The following is a 20,283-nucleotide window of genomic DNA, read 5'->3' as shown; positions in this document are numbered from 1 at the left end:
CAGAATGGTGTCACAAGGCTATTAGCTGGAAAAGCATCTACGCTAAAAGTCAGAAAAAAGAAATAGGGCTGAGATGATTTGGAATCAGCCAATGAGTAATATCTGCCGAAGTAAGTTTTTGTCTTGGTTTTGCATTTGTGCTTCTCCTTCTCAAATTCTCCCTGTTGCCCTCCCTCCACCCCATTCACCTCTTTGTCTAGAAGGAGGTAGAACTGAGAAAAGTGATAACCTGGAGAGTTGCTTCAGGAAATAAAATTTGCTTTACTAGAAGTTATAAACGTGCAACAGAGGAAAGAGCATAGAAGGACATGAAGCAGGATATCTTTATTAGAGCAGAAGCAAAAGGAACTGCTGGCTTGAGCAGAGTGGGATGTAGGGAGGCTCTCAAGTTTTACCCAGTGGATTAATTTCATAGCACTGCCTTTGCCAGAGGCAGAACTATTCTTGTTGCGTCTGAAATGAAGCACCACAGACAACAGACTTCCTTATAGATCATTTAATTACAGATTATCATATGAGAGAGATTGTTTTTCACGTCTACAGAGCAAACAACAAAGGAAGGGTTTTGTGACACCCACAACCTATTTTTAAATGATATCTATTCAAATGTTTCCTATTCCATGAATCCTTAATGAATTCTTTTTCCTTAAAAAAGCATCATAACTTTGAATAGAATTTCATAAAGCATCATAACTTTGAATAGGATTTCATACTGTGACCGTTAAAATAGCAACAGTTCTCCCCAGGAGGATGGGTTTCTTGGCTTATTCAATTCCTGGCTCTGTCCATCTGATCTGCTATCAGGTGGCTCCCCTTTATACTGTTAAGTCACAGTTGACTAAGTATTCAAATCTTTATCCTGCTGGGAATTTCTAGTCACCATCGCTCTCACTGGAACTGCCACTGTCAGATGATTCACTACTGTCATGCTTTTTAGGGGGGCGAAACCTCCTATTGGAATGGGGCTTTCTGTAACCCCAGGAACCTTTGCTTTGTGACACACCCTTGTTCTGCATAGAATTATGGGGCACATAATAATTTTTCCTGCTGTGTGTTATTATGGTCCCTTCATTATTGGGACCATTATGGGAACCTATTTCATTTTTAATTTCATTATCAAGACCACGAGAAGGGATGAACTGGCCCTGACCTTTGCCCTTACTAGGAAATCTTTGTTTTTCATTTGAGGTTGCTTGATTCCTATTAGAATGTTCTGTGTCTTTTCTACTACTACCTTTGCCATTTTTCGGAATTTCATTAGTACTTTCAGCTCCATCACTACTGCCATCTTTTCTTTTGTCTTCTGTGGGTGCGTGAGGGTAATGAAACTCTATTTTCCCTTGATGAGCATTTTGGCTGCCGCCATCCACTCTGCTTCCTTCTTTTCCAGGGAGTTTCTTAAAATTGGTGCTACCTATAATGTTGTTGCTGCCCTCCACTAGGCTTACATCAGCAGCATTTGCCTTTTGGGCTGTTTCATCCCTGGTTCCAATGGTATTTCCACCATTCCCTTCTTTCTCTGGGATCTCATTATAACCTGGTCCTCTTGCGTCAGGATTAATGGTCCCAGCTTCACTCGGGCTGGAAAACTCTGTTTGAATATCTGCACCTTCTCGGTCAGGACGAATAGCATCTCCTTTACCAGAAATGTCCTTAAAAGGTGGACCATCTCCACTGAAAGGAGAGAGATCATTGTCCTCCTGCCCTTGAAGGTCTGGATAACCACTGCCTTCAAAATCACTGGAGACCTTTTTGACTTTGGGGAGCTGTTTTAGATAGTCCATGTTGTGTTGGGTACGGTGAGTACTTTTGCTTTTTACTTGAATATTCTGGGCTTGCGAATCTCTTTGATGATTCTTCTTAATTTTTGAGGGGGCTTTAGCATAATTGGCACCTGCTGGAACTTTGCTTAAAACATTCCGGGGTTTGTTATCTTTGATCTCTTCCCTCAAGAGTTCAATCACAGCCCCTGGCTCCATTATGTGGGGCATGTTATTTCTGATGAGAGCTTTGCCAGATTCTTCTTGGTCATGTAGTTTGCTAATAGCATTGTCTCCATCCTCAGTCCCGTGATTCCCGGTCGATTCAGGAGAAATGGACATCTTCAGGTCATTGTGGGCATTTTCTTTGTTACTAATCCTGTAGTCTTTATTCATTGTCTGTCTATTTTCCAAAAGACTTTGGGATTTAGGGCTTTTGTTATTTTCATTGGTTCCAGGGAGGGACAAGTCTTTCTCTTTTTCTTGGACAATGTTTTCTTTAGGTGCTGGCTCTTGATTTCTTCTCTTGCCAGAATGGGGAAGAGCAATATTGTCTTTGTTTTTTTCTTCCTGCTGAAGTGTAATTTTCAACATAAAGTGGTTATTTTATGTTAAACTTTTAAAATTTAATAATTCTTAGGCAATAATAATAAATTTAAAAACCCCGCCAGATACTTAATAAAAAGAGTCTTTTAACTCAGTAGAGATTTGTTGGTAGAGATAATTCTGGAATGGCCAAAGCAGGTTTCATGGAAAAAGAAGAATGAGCAAGGCTTGAAGAGTGGGTAAGATTCAAATACATGGAAGGAAAATGGTGAGAATATCTTAAGAGTAAGTGGCATATTCAAATGTTTGGAAACAGGAAACATTTGAAAGATAATATGAATAAAATTATAAGGCTGGAGTAGAGAAATCCTAAAGAGAATAATAAAGAAGAGAATCCAAATAAGAGAAATAAGTTTGGAAATATAGATTAGGGCCTGATTTTAAAGGAGGAGCTGACTTTAAAAAAGACAGAGTGTAGTCTTCATCTTGTGACTAGTGACACATTGCAAGTGAAATGAAGTTCATCTTTCAAACATGATTTTTCTTGCTCTCATTCTCTCTCTCTCTCTCTCCCTCCCCCCCACCCCCATTCTCTCTCTTTGCTTTTGCCCTGGTCTTCAAAGGTATAAATCTTTTCCTCTTCTCTTTTTTCTCAACAGAAAATATACAAATAGAAGAATCTAGGTTCTGACATCCAAACAAAATATTTTGCAGCAGGTGTAGGCCACCCTAGCTTTTGTCTGAAAAAGGATCCATTAATTTTATTTTTTCCCCTCTTTTGTCATGTAATATACCAGATTTGATAGTCTGGGTCAATAGTTCTCAAATTTAGCATTTCTCGTAACTATTTGGAAGGCTTACTAAAACAAAGACTGTTGGACCCAACGGCCAGAGTTTCTGATTCCGTAGGCTTGGGGTGGGGCTCTGGAATCTGCATTTGTGACAAGTTCCCAGCTGATGCTGCTGGTCTGTGACCACCTTTTGAGAACCACTCTTCTGGATCCTAAGTTTAAGTAATGAGGTCCGGATGAGAAAAGTCCCTGAGAGAATAATGGGATGAAAAAGAGAAAGTGGAGAAGAAGGGTAACGTGTTTATGCTTGTATCTCAATTTGTCCTTTTTTGGGGGGAAAGGTCTGTAAAATGCTGCTTCATAGGCTGCACCTTACCAACTCGAGGTACAGCCAAGGTGCAAGAAGCTTGAACAATGTGGTCAAGAAGAAAGAGGGGCTGAGATTGATTTTGCCCACACCACTCACTGTTTCTCTGTGGCACAGGCTAGATATGCAAGCATCTGAGAATGGTTAGGAGCTTTCCAGAGGGAGTGAGGTGGCTCTAGAAGGAGCAAAGTAGATGGAGCATATATACGAGGAACAAATGTGGGTCATACGTGAACAAAGAGGGGTCTACATTGTCCGTGAGAGCCCGGAGAGCCTGAATCACCACTGCCCCGAGGCTGTACTGTTTGGTCCTAAGCTACTGTAGCCAGTGACTTCACCTTAGGATACCAGCAGGGCAAGCAGTACACAAGGGGTCGAGCGACATTGTCCTGTCCATGTCCGAGGATCCCACGTCCTCCTCTCCACTGTGGCTTGAGCCGTGTGGTACATATGGTATATGGTATATGCTGGATGGCGTAAGCCACCCCCAACTCCCTCACATGCGTGCACGCCATCTTAGGGGGAGAAGGAGAATCTGAGCATTTTTATCCAAAAGGGACTGAAGGGCTTCCTTAAAGAACTATTTCCATGATTAGATACCCTTAAGTTTAAACAGGTTGAATTTAAATTAATTTCTGCACGCTCCCTACCCTTTTGTTAGCCCACGGGTAGGAGCTCTTGAGCAACAGAACAATTATAGACAGAATAAATACCATACTCTCCCTCCACCTCAGACATGTAGGGTGAGCTGAAATTTACACCACCACTACATAGACCTTTGAACTGGTGGGTAACATGAGATCAAAATAAGAGCTATTTATTGAGGAACTGGGACATGTAAGAAGTTGGGCTGGGCGCTACATGTTCTAAGCAATAGCTGATGATTTATTGAATGGCAGAGACAGCAGTCCTGCAGGGGTATGGAGGGTGGGTGTGAGGTGGTGTGACAGAGACCTGGTATTCAATCAGGGTCTGCACAGACAGAGGGGCAGAGCTTTGTAGAACCTGGGACTCCAGGCATAAGAATCTGGTTTTATTTGGCAAGGGATGAAGAGCTACTGAAAGTGCATGACCAAGAGATTAACAAAATAAAAATCAGAGGTTTAGGAGGAACTGCGGTAAGAAAGCACGGTCAGGAGGGTGCTGGATTGTCCGGGAATGAGGTGTAATCTCTTGGATTAGGATTCTGCCAAAGAAAAACGCCACAAAGAAAAATCGTCTGCTGGTGCCCAAATAGAAGAAGGCTTAATAACTAGAACGTTGACATGCAAAAATGAAGACAAGAGAAAAAGCTAACTTTAATATTAGATGTGTTGATGTCTGTGGGATATAGAACCTAAGCTCAAAAAGCAACATCCAGTTAGAGACAGAGTTGGGTGTCACAGCCTCCCAGCCCACGTCCTTCCCAGTTTCTATGACCTATGGTCAGCTTGAACATCCTTGAACATTTTATGAGCTAATTACTTGTTACTTTTCATATCAGATCTTTTCATTTATGGATATTCTAATTTTTTCAAATTTTTTTAAACCTGCAGCTAGTAACTAGTATCCTTTTTTTTCCTGATGCAGCAATCCTTAAGGTTATTTCCTCGTTCATATAAAACCCTTCCAGGAAAGTCGAGGTTTTCTCCATATTCACTGGGTGCTTTCTCTTCTCCAGGTTGACACGTGCATATGGCTCTTATTAGGTCACTATGTTCAGATCCATCCTCAAATAGGAGTACTGTTCTACTCGGAAGACTGCCTGCTTTTATACATAAATTCTTAGTAATGTTGGAAGCTGTGGGGAATTGTTGACTCAGCTCACACTTGAACCTCAAGATAAAAATGGTTTACAGAAGTGCCCTCTATTCTTACAAAGCTGGCTCATATGCAGTATACAAAAGTTCCAAAGTGTACTATTTCTAAGATATAATTTGAAATGACTTATTTGGGGGAGTTATCATTATTCACTAATCTTTTATATTGGCAGATATATTCTGAAAATAGATAAGGTTTTCTCATGAGGAAAAGTATAATAGAAAAAAACTTTATAGTGAATTATTTCTGAATAAAAAGTATTTAAACATCTGACCTATTTTAAGACATTACATCTGGGAAATTTTTACACAGACATTTGTATTTTCCTTTGCAACTAAGTTCATTTGCTCACTGCTAATATACACTTTTGAGTTAAACAGGTGCATTATAATAATCCCTTCTTAATTTTTTTCCCCTCCCTGTTCTGAAGTGGGAAGTTTTGTTTTATCTTTGGTGCTTTTACTGCTTTTAAAACAGTAACGTGTATACTAATGAATTGTGTACATGTCTTTAAAGACTGAAGAGTTCTTTTATAAATGAAACATGAAACAACTTTTAAATTGTGATGCGTGATGGTCAATCATTTTTGCACTGCTTATGTTAAATGACTTCCTATGGCACTCTTGATTGTATGATGGTTGTACAGTCAACACATCAGTTGGCTGAACTGCTTTCCTGTCTCCATGCCTTAGCTCATAATATTCTTTTCATGGAGAACAGTCTCTCCCACACAAATGTTTGCTCAAATCCTACTCATCCTCCAAGGTCCAGTTCAATTATTTCCATTATGTAGCTTTCCCTGAACCCCACACTAGGAACTAATCTTTTCTACTCCAAGCCCTAAAGCATGATTTTTTGGGTACCACTCACATAGCACTTTGCACATTCTGTCTCGGGTTATAATAATCTTTGTAAGCACCTTTTGTTTCTTTTCTAACTCTAAAATCCTGTAGAGAAAGAGTTAAGTTTTCTCAATCATTTAATCTCTCATAATATCTTGCACAATAGGAAGCTCTCAGCATGTATTTGTTACAACCAATAAGTTTAAAAGGCAGCTAGCCTTAGAGGTGCTAAGTCTTCGAGATGCATATAAAGAATATTGAGCAGAACAGAATAACATTCTGAAGGGAAACTACTACTTTCATGGGGAATGAAGCCAGATTTGAAGAAAGTAAATAGTCCTTTTGCTGATGGCATTTTAAACTGTTTCTAGCTCTGTGGCCAGTGAATCTGCAAGAAAGGACTGAGTGAAAAGAACTATTGTTTTATTCCAGTGACAATGCCCTTATTCTTTCTCTTCCAAGCATCCTGACACAGATGGCATCATCTGTGCAATGAATTTAAGGGACACTAAAATGTGCCACTTTTTAGGCCAAAATGATTTCTTTCTAATCCATTCCCCCCTGCCCCATTAGAGCATATGGTAGAATATGTCCAGAAAACCCCCTTACAAAGAATCAAACTTTATTCAGAAGCAATAACATGAAAAACTCAATGGGTGTCCAGTATCCACCAGCACCACATCTGCTGTGGCAGGTCCTGAAGCAGGGCAGGGTTTGGGCCAGGGCATGTGGTAGCCCATCTGTGTCAGGAAGACACTGGGACACAGAGTTCCATAGCAGAGACTCTCCAGGAGCCTGGGGCCATGGGAAAAAGATAAAGGCACCAGCCATAGACAGAAACCCCAGAGAAGGCAAAAGTCAACTTTGTCTTCCCTACAGTTTCTCGTAATGTTTGTCCAGAGTTTGGCTCATGATAAAATCACTAGGATTCTGCTTACCTTCACATCAGTTTGATTTTTCCTCCCAGACGAGGTATAAACATACTTAAAAACATAATACCCATGTTTCTCATGGTGGCCCTTGTACATTATCTACAAAAACACAACATTGGGCTTCCCTGGTGGCGCAGTGGTTGAGAATCTGCCTGCCAATGCAGGGGACACGGGTTCGAGCCCTGGTCTGGGAAGATCCCACGTGCCACGGAGCAACTAGGCCCATGAGCCACAACTACTGAGTCTGCGCGTCTGGAGCCTGTGCTCCGCAACAAGAGAAGCCGCGATAGTGAGAGGCCCGCGCAGCGCGATGAAGAGTGGCCCCCGCTTGCCGCAACTAGAGAAAGCCCTCGCACAGAAACAAAGACCCAACACAGCCATAAATAAATAAATAAATAAATAAATAAATAAAATTAAAAGAAAAAAACCAAAAAACCCCACAACATTATATTAAGGTGGGTTTATCTCTTACTAAGAAGTTTTCTGGCTCTCTTTCTGATAGTACAAGGTATTTTTAACTTGGGTCAAGTCTATTTCTGCATCTAACAAGTGGTAGTACATCTGATAACCACAGGACGGCGTGTGTCAGCCAGCTCCTCAAGAGAGCAGCTTGTTCCTTTCTTTTCTATCTCTAAGTCTGTCTTCCCTGAGGATGACGGTCAAACAGTTCTCTCCCCCAGAGTGTATCAATTTTATTACCAAATTTCAATGGAAATGGAGCACTTGGAAATATTTTCAGGTAGGAGGAGGCGGGGGATGAGGAGAAAGGCAGACTTTACAGTATTCATGCTGATGTCAAATTGGCAAACTCACAGCATGAACATTCAGGCTCTTAAGCGTGTGGTTTTTGCCTTTGCAATTTTCAGCTGAGATAGAGAACGGAAGATTGTTAGTTTTTAGAACAGAATTTTCTGAGACTGCAAGGAGAAACCGTGGTAGGCAGAAGTAAGTTGCAATTTGGTGACACGAAAAGCTGAAGGTACTTATTTAACTTTCTGCTTGCATATGGAAAACTAACTCCATGTACACAGAATTCCCCCATGAAGACTTGTTAACTCGCTTCCCTTTGTTTTCTCCCTCATTTATCTCTCTGTTCTCATGTACACGTGTGGGAAAATATTGTTTGCTAATAACAATATCCCAGAATTTTTACTCATCCCTCTGAAGGAAGAAATCATTGAAGAGAAAGAATTCCCATTCAGAAGGCTTTTCTCTTTTCTATCACACATTGTGTGAATTAAAGTGCCAAAATTGTGTTGTATGGTTTTCCATTTCCATTCTAGGTACACAAGAATATTTTGACAGTTAAAAATTTCCTCTTATTGACTTTTCTCTTTACAGAGTTGGAAGGGGTGTATTTGAGAAGAATAATTCTGTTTACCCTCTGTTCTTCCACAGAGTCCTGCTTCATTTTCTCAGCCTGTGGTTGCAATGTCTGAAAGGAAATAAGAAATAAAACTTCACTAAACACTTCTTTCTTTCATTTCTTCAAACAGTGAATGTTTCCTTTCTTTTTTTCTCTCACTGGGGTGTATTATTCAATGTGGAAAATCATTCTGACTCATAGAAGATGGGCACACGCATCACATTTGTTTCTGTATTGAAGGAGAATGCCGACCTTCCTCCCCCAGAGGGAGACAGTGCCGGCTCCACTACGGAACCACGTTCAAGTGCGGGAGAACAGCCGAGTTGGGAGGGGTGGCACTCCAGGTGAAAAAGCTTGGATGTCACTGGTATCCACTGAACAAGTTTCCCCTGGCACACTGGGAGTGTTTAGTATCAGTGAGCCCAAATCAGAGTTGAGTGATGTGGATTGTATGTGCATTGATTGTATAAGTTCAGTCATTGCTCTTCGAGTTAAGATGACCTGCTGGTCCAGCAAGAGTGAAACCATAGCCCTGCACCTAAGGGGAAGGAAGACACCTGAGGATGGGACTTCACTGTTGCCAGTTACCTGGGCAGCTTTTTCTTTCAGGGAAAGGGAAAATGACATTTTGAAAGGTTGTATTTTATAGAATGTGAGATACAGAATGACACTATAAACCATTAAGCTTTCCATTACTTCCACTATTAAAAATCCAGAATTTTACCTACCATCAAAGCCAAGAAAATTACTTCTTTTCAATTCCACAATAATTTTTCTCCCCTAACTGCATGTTTTATAATTCTACCCTTTATTGCCCTCTGCTGATGTCGGTTCTTGTGTGCTCTTGTGCATATAAATTTAGAGCATTGCATCACTCCTCAGAAATATCAAAACAGTTAAAATAGTTCTGGAAATGGGGGTATAGGAAAGAGAAAATATAAAAAACGAGATGGGTAGATATTAAGCAAAAGAAAGAAATGACAGTTTGGGGTATTCGGTATTTTCTTACAGAACACACACACAACATGTATTAAAAACCTACTTGATGGTATGTTTAATATAGTTCACGATAATAAATCATGAACTTACAACTAGGTAACTTATAACAAAGGCCTCATAGTCTAATTGCATATCAATGAATATTAATTGAATTGCATGGCCCAACAATCATCTTTTATATTCTTGCACTTAAAATTTTGTTTTTTAAGGAAACAAGAATGTTACCCTTAAATATGTCTTTTTGACATAAAGATTATTTTGAGCTGAAGGCCATTAAGAAGTAGAACATGTGGAAAGACCTTCCCCTTTTCTGCCTAAAGGCAGGAAGTAAATTCTCCTTTTACTAGAGACAAACTCTTATCAGTCCAGAGATGGCACAGAAGAATCTGGAAACAAATCTTGTTAAACTAACCCTAATCTTCCTAGTTAAGGAAGACAAGGACTCCCTAGTCCTAGTTGGACTTCCCCTAGCCCCTTTATCTTGTCAACTCTTCACAAATGTATTGTTTCTTTGTCTAAAAGGTATAAAAGCTTCCTGCTCAGGTCACTTCTTTGGGTCCTCATTCTTTTGTGAAGGCTTTCATGTACACGTAAAACTTTAATACAATTTGTGTGCTCTTCTCCTGTTAATCTGTCTTTGTCAGTTGAATTTTCAAACCCAGCCAGGGACCCAAAGGGAGTTGAGGAAAACCTCCTCCCCTAGAGTTTGAATTTTGATTATGATTCCAGAACATATGTAAGTGGCTTAGTACGTACTAATTTCTGATACCACCAATCTGTAATTAAGTACTTTAGATAATTACTCAAATAGAATCCATATCTGAAAGAAAACATTGCATTTAGCCATTCATAATTCCAAATTTGTCTCTTGTGTCCTTGCCGAACCTCTTTCATTTGAAATCTGCCCCCGTCCTTCCCCACCCGCCACCCCCCACACCCACTTGGCAGCTCTCCTGCCCTTGAACGTGACCCTGAAATGGAGACGGCATTGTTTCCCTCGAGTGAAGAAGACTGGCATTCTCTCTTGACCGGTGGTCACTGGGCTGGTGTTGACACAGCACATTTACTGGAAGATGGTCCGAGATGCCACTGCAGCTGTTCTTTGGAATGTGCCGCTCAAAACAGGCTTGTCCTCAGCTGGTGGGATGAGCTGGGTCAGCGGGGCCACGCCATCCTCCTCACGCCTAAGCCCGTGCCTCTGTGGCCCCGATCGAGCAAAGTCAGTTGTGTGCATTGGGCCTGGCAGATGTCTGTTTCAAGCAGCACGTCCCCCAGAGGACTGTTAGAGCACGTGTGCTGAGAGGGGACACGCTTTCCTCAGCTTCTGCTCTCCTCGCCGGTTGGCATAGCTCGTGCTCGTCAGTGCATTTCCCAGTTCGTTGCCCACTCGCTCAGGACCTATGTGTAAGTTCTTCTGACAACAGAATGACCGCTTGCTTCCACGCTTTTCCAACTGAAAAGGTTACTCCGGGAAGTTAGGATGTTTTTCAGACACTATCTAATTAGCAGTGTGACTCCTTTGCAGAAAATATCTGTAGCACTCAGCATTTTCACAAGATGACTTAGTCACACCCTGAGCACTCATCTGGGTGAATCAGAGGCAAGAAAAGACACAAAAGGAAATTGGAGCTTGATTTGGGTTAAGCTGAGGGGGACTTCTTCCCATCTTTAGCCTCGCTGGTGAAGACAAGATCGCTAGCAGGACCGCACAGTGTTGGAGTGTTGCAAGAATTACAGAAAAGGTCTGGTCCCTTCATGTTATCGTGTAGTTAGAAAGTCTAGTTGCTTAGTCATGGAACATTCAAGTCAAATTCTCTCAGTTTTTGGTAAAATATTGAGAAATTCTTTTGACAGGTTATAATTTGGGTATATTTACTCACAAGCATTAGCTGATTGAAACACTGTGGCTGGTTATTGGTTTTCTCAAAAATATTTTTACTGGTGTCTCTCCAAAGGCAACACGTAGACATCTTGTAATTCTTCTCACATGTTTGTTGAGGGCTTCCTTGGTGACAGACATTTGTGTCAAGTGTTGGATGCGTCCTCTTTGTGTGGTACTTTATTGTAACTGAACTAGGTAAGTGCTACTAATTTAAAAAGACATCGCTTAAAAGAAAAATAGATGAAGAGAGCAAGAGATTATAGGATGCATAACTGAATCTGTAAATGCTTACTGGTGCTGCCAGGGTCAGGCTGAAAAGGAGCAGTCCCAAACAGATGATTCGCATCTTTGAGAATCTCTGTAAAAAGACAATAATATTTTACCCTAAAGCATTGCCAGTTATGAACTGCAGCCATAACAATAAATAAAACAGAAAAGTCTATACAAACCTCCTTCCCCTTAGCAGTCCATTTCCTCTTGTTTAAAAAAAAACTACATATAATTTATATCCAAGTGTAGAAACTTTAATCGGAGCTTTCATATGTCTAATTATTCCAATGTGAACATGAAAATTGTCCAATATTATGAAAACAATGAAGTTGGTTAGAAATGGAGTTCATAGACATATTTATTTGCTCTATTGTCAGCCCAAACTTTTCCCTTTTATCTTTAGAGAGAGACCATTTAATTGAATTATTTATATAATTCAGAATAACATTAAGCAAAGAGTCAGTAAACTTTAAGGTAGATCAATAGAAATGATGTAATTTGAACAAGAGAGAGAAAAAAGGGTTTTTAAATGACCATTCTTTTCTTTCAGTCCTTTATAAATACATTCTACTTCCTCAGGGACCTGTGTGATGGTAGCAATGGTCAACTCAGAATTCTATCTCTCAGAGAGGAAGTAAAGCAAAATTGTTAAGAAATAGGGTTTGAAAGTTAGATCTGGGTTTGAGTTCTTGGCTCTGTTATTTCATAGCCAAGGGACCCTGGGCAAGTCATTTAAACTCTCTAAACTTTGGTTACCTCATTTGTAAGATCTGAATAATACTTGTATCTGATGAAAAAATTCTTAGTTCTTTACACAGAGCCGGGCACATAGTAAGTGCTCAATAAAGGTTAGCTTTTGTCATTAAAAAAATAAACAGTTAAAACAAAAAAGAATAACAGTAGGTTAGTGTAGGAACTCATAACAGACTCTAGATGAATCTGCCAGGGTAGCAGGCTCTACTGTGAGGAATGAAATCTTGTTCACCACCGGCCCTGTGCCTGAATATATATCCTCACACTCATTAGCAAGGTATATGAGGTGGAAGCCACCTGTGAGCTGGAGACCAAAGCAATTTATGTAATAGTTATATTAATAGCTAACATTATCGAACACTAAAATGGACCAAGCACTGTTCTAAAAATTTGACATATATTCAATTAATTGAGCCTCACAGTGACCCTGTGAAGATAGGTGGCATTACTAGTCCTGTTTTACAGATTAGGAAATAGACACAAAGTCAAGTAACTTGTCCCAGAATTCCCAGGTGTTCAGGGGCAGAACTGGGATTAGCATCCAGCCAATGTAGCTCTAAAGCCAGACTCTACACCACCTTGAATAAGTTTCTACTCTTTTATCTTATTACAGAAAAATCTACATGTAGTTGATGTAAAGCAAATCATAGTATTTTCCTGGGATCCACAAAATGATGTTTAAAACACTAACATTTTCTTATGGATAAAGGTACATGTTTATATGCTAAGAGGATCTAGTGAGTTCATTTAAGTCAAGCAGCCATTAGATTGAAAAAGAAAGTCAACATAATTTTGGATGACTGATCTGTTGGTTTTGATATTAAGTATTTTACTAACTACCACACAGACATATAGCAACCAACATGAGAAGTAAAATTTTATACCACTCTTTGATATTACTTGAGAGAAAAGTACTTTTAATAGGAAAAATAATCTAAATACTGTTGCAATCTTTAACCAGTTCAAGGTAAAAGCTTTTATTTGGAGAAATAAATATAACTTTTAAATGTATTCTAAAATCCTGGACTATTCTCTTCTAAATTAATACAATTTTAAGGACCTTAATCCTAGCTATAATGTAGCTTCCAAGCGTTTTAGAGGTTAGGACAGTACAAGTCAAGTATCAAATGACAATGCTGATCAGTAGAAATATCAGTCCAGATGAGGTTTGAAAGTATAAGTCTGATCATATTATCCTTATTCTGTCTTATAAGCAAAGGTGTAGAGTAAAATTGAAGTCTTTGAGTTATTGTGGAGCTTGATAATGTTGGTAGTCAAATCAGAGGGAAAGTTGCCACCAAACCACCAATTTTAGTTGATCATTTCTAGAGCTTGGTAACACACTTTCTTTTTCTAAAACAAAGCACTAAATAGTACACAGGTGTGCTCAGTAGAGAACACTTTCAATATGCATTCATTTTCAAAAGCAATCTCCCTACCTGGATGGCATGCATCTTAAAAATGTGAACTACGTTATAAAGTTGTTATCAAGAACATCAAGAGAGCCAAATTACCTGGGGATCTTTGACCTTCAGAATACCTGGTTTCTTCTGCAGAATTAACAGTGTCTGGGCATTCTGCTGAAATTTAAAGTTTGTTAGAGTTCCCAATGGCCAATCAGCACTGGCTCACTTAGCGCTAGCAAAAAATTTGTTACCAGTGCCCACAGATAACCATAGGGGGCAAAGTAATTTTAATCTAAAAATGTTTTTGTGGTAGAAAGCTGCTATCAAATGTTCCAGAAAGTGGGATAAACAGAAAATATAAATACCTCAGCTTGGTTTATCATGTTGTCAAATAATTAAAATTGATTTCAGAACTATTAATTAGGACTGGCTGAATAACTCACAAGTTTATAAATAGAAAACATTTTAGCTATCCTTTTATGTCAAAAGCTTATAATTTCAACTGTGCCTGAATGAACTTCAGCAACATTTAACAAAAGTGCGTTGAGTGCCTATTATGTGACCAGCCTTAGGGAAACAGCAGTGAATGAAAGACAGGAAAAAAAAATCCCTGTCTTCGTGGAATGTATAAGCTGTCAGGGAGACAGACAATAAATAAGATGAGTAAGTAAAAAATGTTACGTTAGGTAGCGACAGAGACTAAGTCTAAGAAGAAAAAGTGTTGCAGGGAGGAGACAATAACAAGCATTGAGAGTGGAGACATTGGGTTGAAATTTTATTTTTTTAATTTTTAATTGTTTAATTTTTATTTTTGGGCTGCGCCACATGGCTTGCAGGATCTTAGTTCCCTGATTAGGGTTTGAACCCGGGCCCTTGGCAATGAGAGCATAGAGTCCTAACCAGTGGACTGCCAGGGAATTCCCTGGGTTGAAATTTTAGATAGTGAGGCCCAGGAGGGCCTCGTTGAGAGAGTGACTTTTGAGTAAAGACCTGTAGGCATCTGACTTTCTAGGGGAAGAATATTCTAGGCAGAAGGAAGAGAAAGAGGAGAACCCCTGGAACAAGAGCCTGCTGGCTTGTTCCAAGACAGAGAAGGGTCAGGTTGGCTGGATGGACTGCAGGAAGGGAGAAGCAGGAAACGAGGTCAGAAAAGGTTAGATGGCAGATGATGTAGTGCCCCTGGGTCATCGCAAGGCCCTGACTTCACCCTGAGTGAGAAGGAAGCCCTTGGAGGTCTTGGGCAAAGGAGGAACTGAAGGAGGGACTGAGTAGGAAAAGGCAGAGACTGGTGAGGGAGCTCTTGAAGTAATCTGGTCATGAGACAATTAGGACTTGAAACACAAGGGGTGGTGAGAAGTGGTCACATTCTGAATATACTTTGACAGTGAAGCCAGTAGGATTGGCTGATGGTCTGGGTGTGGCTGGGAGAGATAATCAAGAATCAAGGATGGCACCAAGGTTTTTGCCTTGAGCAACTGGAAGAACGAAGTTGCTCTTTAGTATTGTTATGGGGGAAACTGCAGAAGTGGTTTAGGGGGAAATTCTGAGAGTTTGGGTTTGTATGTGAATGTTATAAAATGGTCAATTTAGGACGTTGACTTTTTCAGTGAAACGAGTAGCACACGCATATTGGAATAAGCCTTTCTAGGGCAGTAGTTGGCCCAGTCTGGCTGCCAAAATCATGATTGCAGTAGTTCAGGAGGTTCCATTCAGTCTAAAATATTATACGACCTGGAGGGGTAATTAGAACTTTATGTGAAACATCAATAAAAGATAATATAAGAATTGTTTAACCCATACTAAGGGATAAGAACTACCTATAGCTAAACACAACTTCAACAGACTATAAATGATATTTAATGAGATTTAAATGTAAACTCCCAATTTCTCCTAACTTTCAAAACAGACAAAACCCAAGATAAAACAAAGAAAGCAGCCCTTAGGCAGCTTTAGCTGAGAGAATGGTTTCTTTTCTAGTTCAGGCTGAATCCCTATTTTTGATTCTCTTCTGAGTGTACGTAGCTGGTTCTTAAAACTCTTGCCAGGATTAGAATTTTAGCTGTTAGGTTGGGGGCACTGCTGACTCAACAATCATTCAACCATGGGGTTTAGAGTATTTGACATTGTCATTGACGGTGGAGACGTTTAACTGGTAGCTTTGGAGTCAAACAGACCTGAGTTCAAATACTGACTCTACCTCTTGTTTGCTGTGGTCAATTGCTTAAGCAACTAAATTGAACTTCTGTGAGCCTCAATTTCTCCATGTGAGAATGGGAAGCATAATAATAAGCTGAACTTTCATTGAATCATTACTATGATCCAAGTATTACTCTAAGTGTGGTATATTAACTCATTTAATATTTACAAAAACTCTATATTGTAGCTCTTATTATCACCCTGATTTTAGTGATAAGACATAAAGCAGTTAAGTGACTTGCTTAAGGTCATATATCCAGCAAATATAAAAAGCCAGAATTTATAATTAGGCAATGAGGCTCCAAAATGAGGTTTGAAAACCACTGCACTCTACTGTAACTTAAAGTCTGCATAAACATTAAATCAACAAATGTTCCGAAGTCTAAACTAAATGATAAATACATGATAGCTACCCACCCCACCCATTCTTCCCATCATTATATAATAATCTGGCATTCAGAGGACATCCTTCTGTATCTCTTTTCTGTCCTCTCTTTATTTTCCAACCATGTCTTCTTTTACGACTCAATTGATGAAGGGAAAAAAAATCAATGAAATGGTGAAAGAAATAATAGAGTTGAAGTTTAAGAGCAAACGGTGGGCTATTTCTCTAGACATCACAAATATTAATGACCAGAATTTCAGCAAAATGTAAAGGACTTGGCAGACATAGAAAAAGGCTAACAAGAAAATGGAAGTAAAGGAAAGGAATGGACAAAAAACAGTGTTCAGTCAACCGTAAGACTGAACAGAAACATACAGCTATATAAACAGTAGACAGATGTGAATACCACAAAAATCCTCACTTTAATATTCTCTTCAAGCAATGAATTATTCACAGATTTCTATAACACTTAGAAAATCCGCAGCGTTTTAAGGTTTTACACTCTTCCGTAACTTTATAGTTTATAAGTAACTTTATACTTTTGAATGATCAGGTAGAAGTAAGCACCTGGTATGTGCCTCATACATGGTGCAGCTTTAGAAAATGTTAGAGTTTTTCTCATTAATATTATAGTTTCAGATTATTTCTCAAGTGTGCTTTTTCTTTGTCTTTCCTTCTTTCCAAAGAAATTTACTAAGAGATTTCCCCTTTATTTAAGTGATGGGAAAGTATTTAATTCTATCTAGATGAATCTGTGTTCTATAAGAGAAAATTCATAGAATGTTAAGAGAAAAGTTGACTTAGCTACCAATCCTACCAAGGAGTAAACTGGCAGTAGCTAAATATATATATATATACTTCCAAAGCTAAAATGAATGCAAAGCTCAAAAAATAAAAATGCAACTTGAGCTTTAAATTTAGAACCTACAATTGACTAAAGCAGGAAGAAAAAAAAAGAAAAAAAAATTGAGCCTATTCTGTCTAAAAGTTTGCCGAGAAGAAACCACGGGGAGAAAAACAGAGAATAATCATTTGCTAAAGTTCTGTGAAGTAGAGGTGTTATTTCTACCCTCTTAAAACTTGCCCCCTGGGTTGAGCTTGAACTTCAAAAACTCAACAGAAGTTTCCTAAATGTTTTTGTGTAATAAACAGTTTTGCCGTAACATTTCTTAGGAACCAAAGATAAAGACCAGGGTTCTGTAAAAAAGGTAATCTAGCCTCACACTATTTCTATTTAATTGTAAAAGACAACAAAATAAAACAAAATTAAGAAGGACTAGAGAAGAACAGGAAATGGACATGAACTTTCTTCTGGTTCTCGGTTCATGGTTCAAGAATAGACATCTCCACTGAAGATGCACCTAGCCTGAATCTCCTGGGCTAGGCTGACACAAAGAGTTGCTCCTCAAAGAGATTTTCAGATGAAAGTAGCCCACGAAACTTGTTTCATCTTGTGCTGGCTTTTTCATTTCTTACCCTTCACTTTATTGAGAACAATCATATAAAATATGAGCTAACTAGGAACCTACACTATCTGTTCCAGCTACTGGACCCTCATCCACGAGTAAGGCTTTGTGTTTTTGTTTTGTCTTGTTTTGTTTTTCCATCTATTTCTGGAACCTCCCATCCATCTTCTCTATACTTGTGCTCTAGGTCCAATTGTTTTGATATACATTTTTAAAAACTTAGGATAGTAGGGACTCTTTTTATTTTCTGGGATCTTGGTCCCCAACTTATTCTTAACATTATTAGGTGACACATTTCTCTGTATCGTCATAGGCAGTTAGAGATAAGTATATACTATGTATATTTCCATAGGTTCTGACTAACTGAAATAATGCTCTATTTTCTAATTTATATATGCAACAAATACTAAGTTTTCCCTTCTGAATCAGTGGGGGGATCTTCACAGTGTTGTGAATGGAAAAGAAGGGCCCTTGTTGATGTTGTTGAGCATCTCCTCTTTACCATATGGACCCTTAAAGATTTGTCAAGGCTTTAGGCATTTCATAGAAGCATTTATTCCCCATTCATCTCCAGAAGAGAGTATGAAATGCGTGTGCTGGGACTTGCCCTGTTTTTAGCAGAAGAAAATGTTTCTGTTTTAAATATGTTCATTCATGAGGATCAATATTCATCCTGAGTTTAAAAAATGTCACTTTTTAAAACGTCACTTACAGCCAACTTTCTCATCTACCTCCAAATTATGGGGTTTTTTTTTAGTTTTTATTATTTTTTTCTCTTAGTGTTTGGGAATTTCAACAGAAGTACATAAAAATTTCGGCCAGATACGGAACCACAAAGGGTCACGGAGTAACATGAAGCTAGCTGTGTTCATTTCTCTAGGCTATTTGTTTACCCATTCAGCTATTACTGGCAAAGGGAAGACATGTCAATATAATTTGCTTTTATTTTTATTTTAGAAAGATGTCTTACTACACCTTAAAGTGTAATTCAGAGGGTGTAGTTAAAATGTAATTATAATGATACCAGGCTTTTCCTTCAGGACATGGTGACATTGCTGGAAGTAGCTGTAAAGCTTCATTGTGTGACCTCAGGAGGGAAATATCTCTCATTCCCAAATAGTTCTTGCCATTTTGTTTTGCAGGACCAAGTATCCTCGTAAGAGACAGAACATGATGACATATACCAGCTAGTTATTCATTGTATTGGACACATACTATTTTCTTACCTAATTTCAGCATATCTTGTCTTCTCAGTTTTTAAACTTCGTGTTTACATGTATTGCGTTATCATTTTATTTTAGCTCTTCTCTCATGACTGTCTTAATTCTCACAAATTCTCAGAATTTTTTCTATGCTTGTCTGTTCTTGTTTCAGTTATCTATTGCCATATAACAAACTACCTCTAAACTTAGTGGTTTAAAACACCCATTGATTATTTTCTCTCAAATGTCTGTGGGGTGACTTGGCTCAGCTGTGCCATCCTCAGATCTCTCATTTGGGACACTCAGGTGGGATGGGTGCAGGACTTCTCTGAAGATTTGATTGGGCTGCACATCCAAGACGGTGCTTTGGTGCTTCTTCATATGACCTCTCTCTCCAGCAGAACCAACTGGACTTCCTATATGGTAGCTCAGGACTTAAAATACTCAGTGGGTTAAAAGCTCATTAACTGGATTTGTTGGTCTAATAGTAGAGGTTCCCATGCAAATTACATTCTGTTCTTTCTCAGGAGGCTTCCCTACTCCTGAGACCCTCTAGGGTCTCAAGAGCAGAAAGCAGAAGTAAGCTAAGCCTGGAACTGTTAGAGTCATTGTCATGATATTGGTCAAAGCAGTCAGATTGAAAGGAGTAGGTACATGTTCCACACCTTGGGGAGAAGTGGCAACGTCACATTGCGGAAGACTTGTGGAAGGGGAGATAGTGTCGAAGCTGTCTTTGGAGAATACAGTGTGCCTGAGTCGGTCCCGATAGCAATGCAGGTATTGAGAATTCACTGAAAATTCCTCTTAAAATGTTTGGTGTACTTATATTAGTCTGTTTCTCTCCAGAGAGACAGAACCCATAGGTTATACATATAGGAAGAGATTTATTATGAGAAATTGGCTCACATGATTACAGAAGCTGATAGGTCCCATGACATACCATCTGAAAGCTGGAGACCCAGGAAAGCCAGTGGTGTAAATCCAATCTGAATCGCAAGGCCTGAGGGCCAGATGAGTAGCTGGTGTCATTCCCAGTCCAAGGCAGAAGACAGATGTCCCAGTTTAAGCAGCCAAGCAGGAAGCTACCTTTTTGTTCTTTTCAGGCCCTCAGTTGATTGGGTGATGCCCACCCACATTGGGGAGGAAAATCTACTTTACTGAGTCCACCTATTCAAATGCTAATCTCATCCAGAAGAATCTCACAGACACACCCAGAAATAAAAATGTTTAATTTGGGCACCCCTTGGCCCAGTCAAGTTGACACACAGAATTAACCTTAGCAGTACTGGATTTGGTGATCACTCATTCTACACGTGATGG

The 20,283-nt window shown here is 39.3% G+C and overlaps 1 protein-coding gene and 1 long non-coding RNA gene across 2 annotated transcripts in view; one reads left to right on the top strand and one right to left on the bottom strand.

The window, feature by feature from the left end:
- The window catches only part of LOC309628618, a 188,571-nt gene that overhangs the window by 114,510 nt on the left and 53,778 nt on the right, over positions 1–20,283 (top strand). The window lies entirely within an intron of this gene.
- Positions 683–20,271, bottom strand: MEPE (matrix extracellular phosphoglycoprotein). Its single transcript, XM_082391833.1, has 4 exons — positions 11,578–20,271; positions 8,420–8,473; positions 7,045–7,137; positions 683–2,333 (listed from the first exon to the last, which is right to left on the bottom strand). Exons 1-4 carry the CDS (start codon positions 11,629–11,631, stop codon positions 873–875), a joined length of 1,662 nt encoding a protein of 553 aa, XP_082247959.1. The 5' UTR covers positions 11,632–20,271; the 3' UTR covers positions 683–872.

The sequence above is a fragment of the Balaenoptera borealis genome (assembly GCF_965194805.1).
Source record: "Balaenoptera borealis genome assembly, chromosome: 4".
Taxonomy (NCBI): domain Eukaryota; kingdom Metazoa; phylum Chordata; class Mammalia; order Artiodactyla; family Balaenopteridae; genus Balaenoptera; species Balaenoptera borealis.
The sequence above is the reverse complement of the archived record's forward strand: the minus strand, read 5'-3'. Positions and strand labels throughout refer to the sequence as shown.

Excerpts from the sequence above, each read along its gene's own strand:
- MEPE (XM_082391833.1), bottom strand. The coding sequence starts at position 11,631 with ATGCGAATCATCTGTTTGGGACTGCTCCTTTTCAGCCTGACCCTGGCA. Across the intron at positions 7,138-8,419 it reads ACTCTGTGGAAGAACAGAGG|ATAATGTACAAGGGCCACCA; the intron begins GTAAACAGAATT and ends GTGTTTTTGTAG. Across the intron at positions 2,334-7,044 it reads AAAATCAAACTGATGTGAAG|CAGGAAGAAAAAAACAAAGA; the intron begins GTAAGCAGAATC and ends ATTACACTTCAG.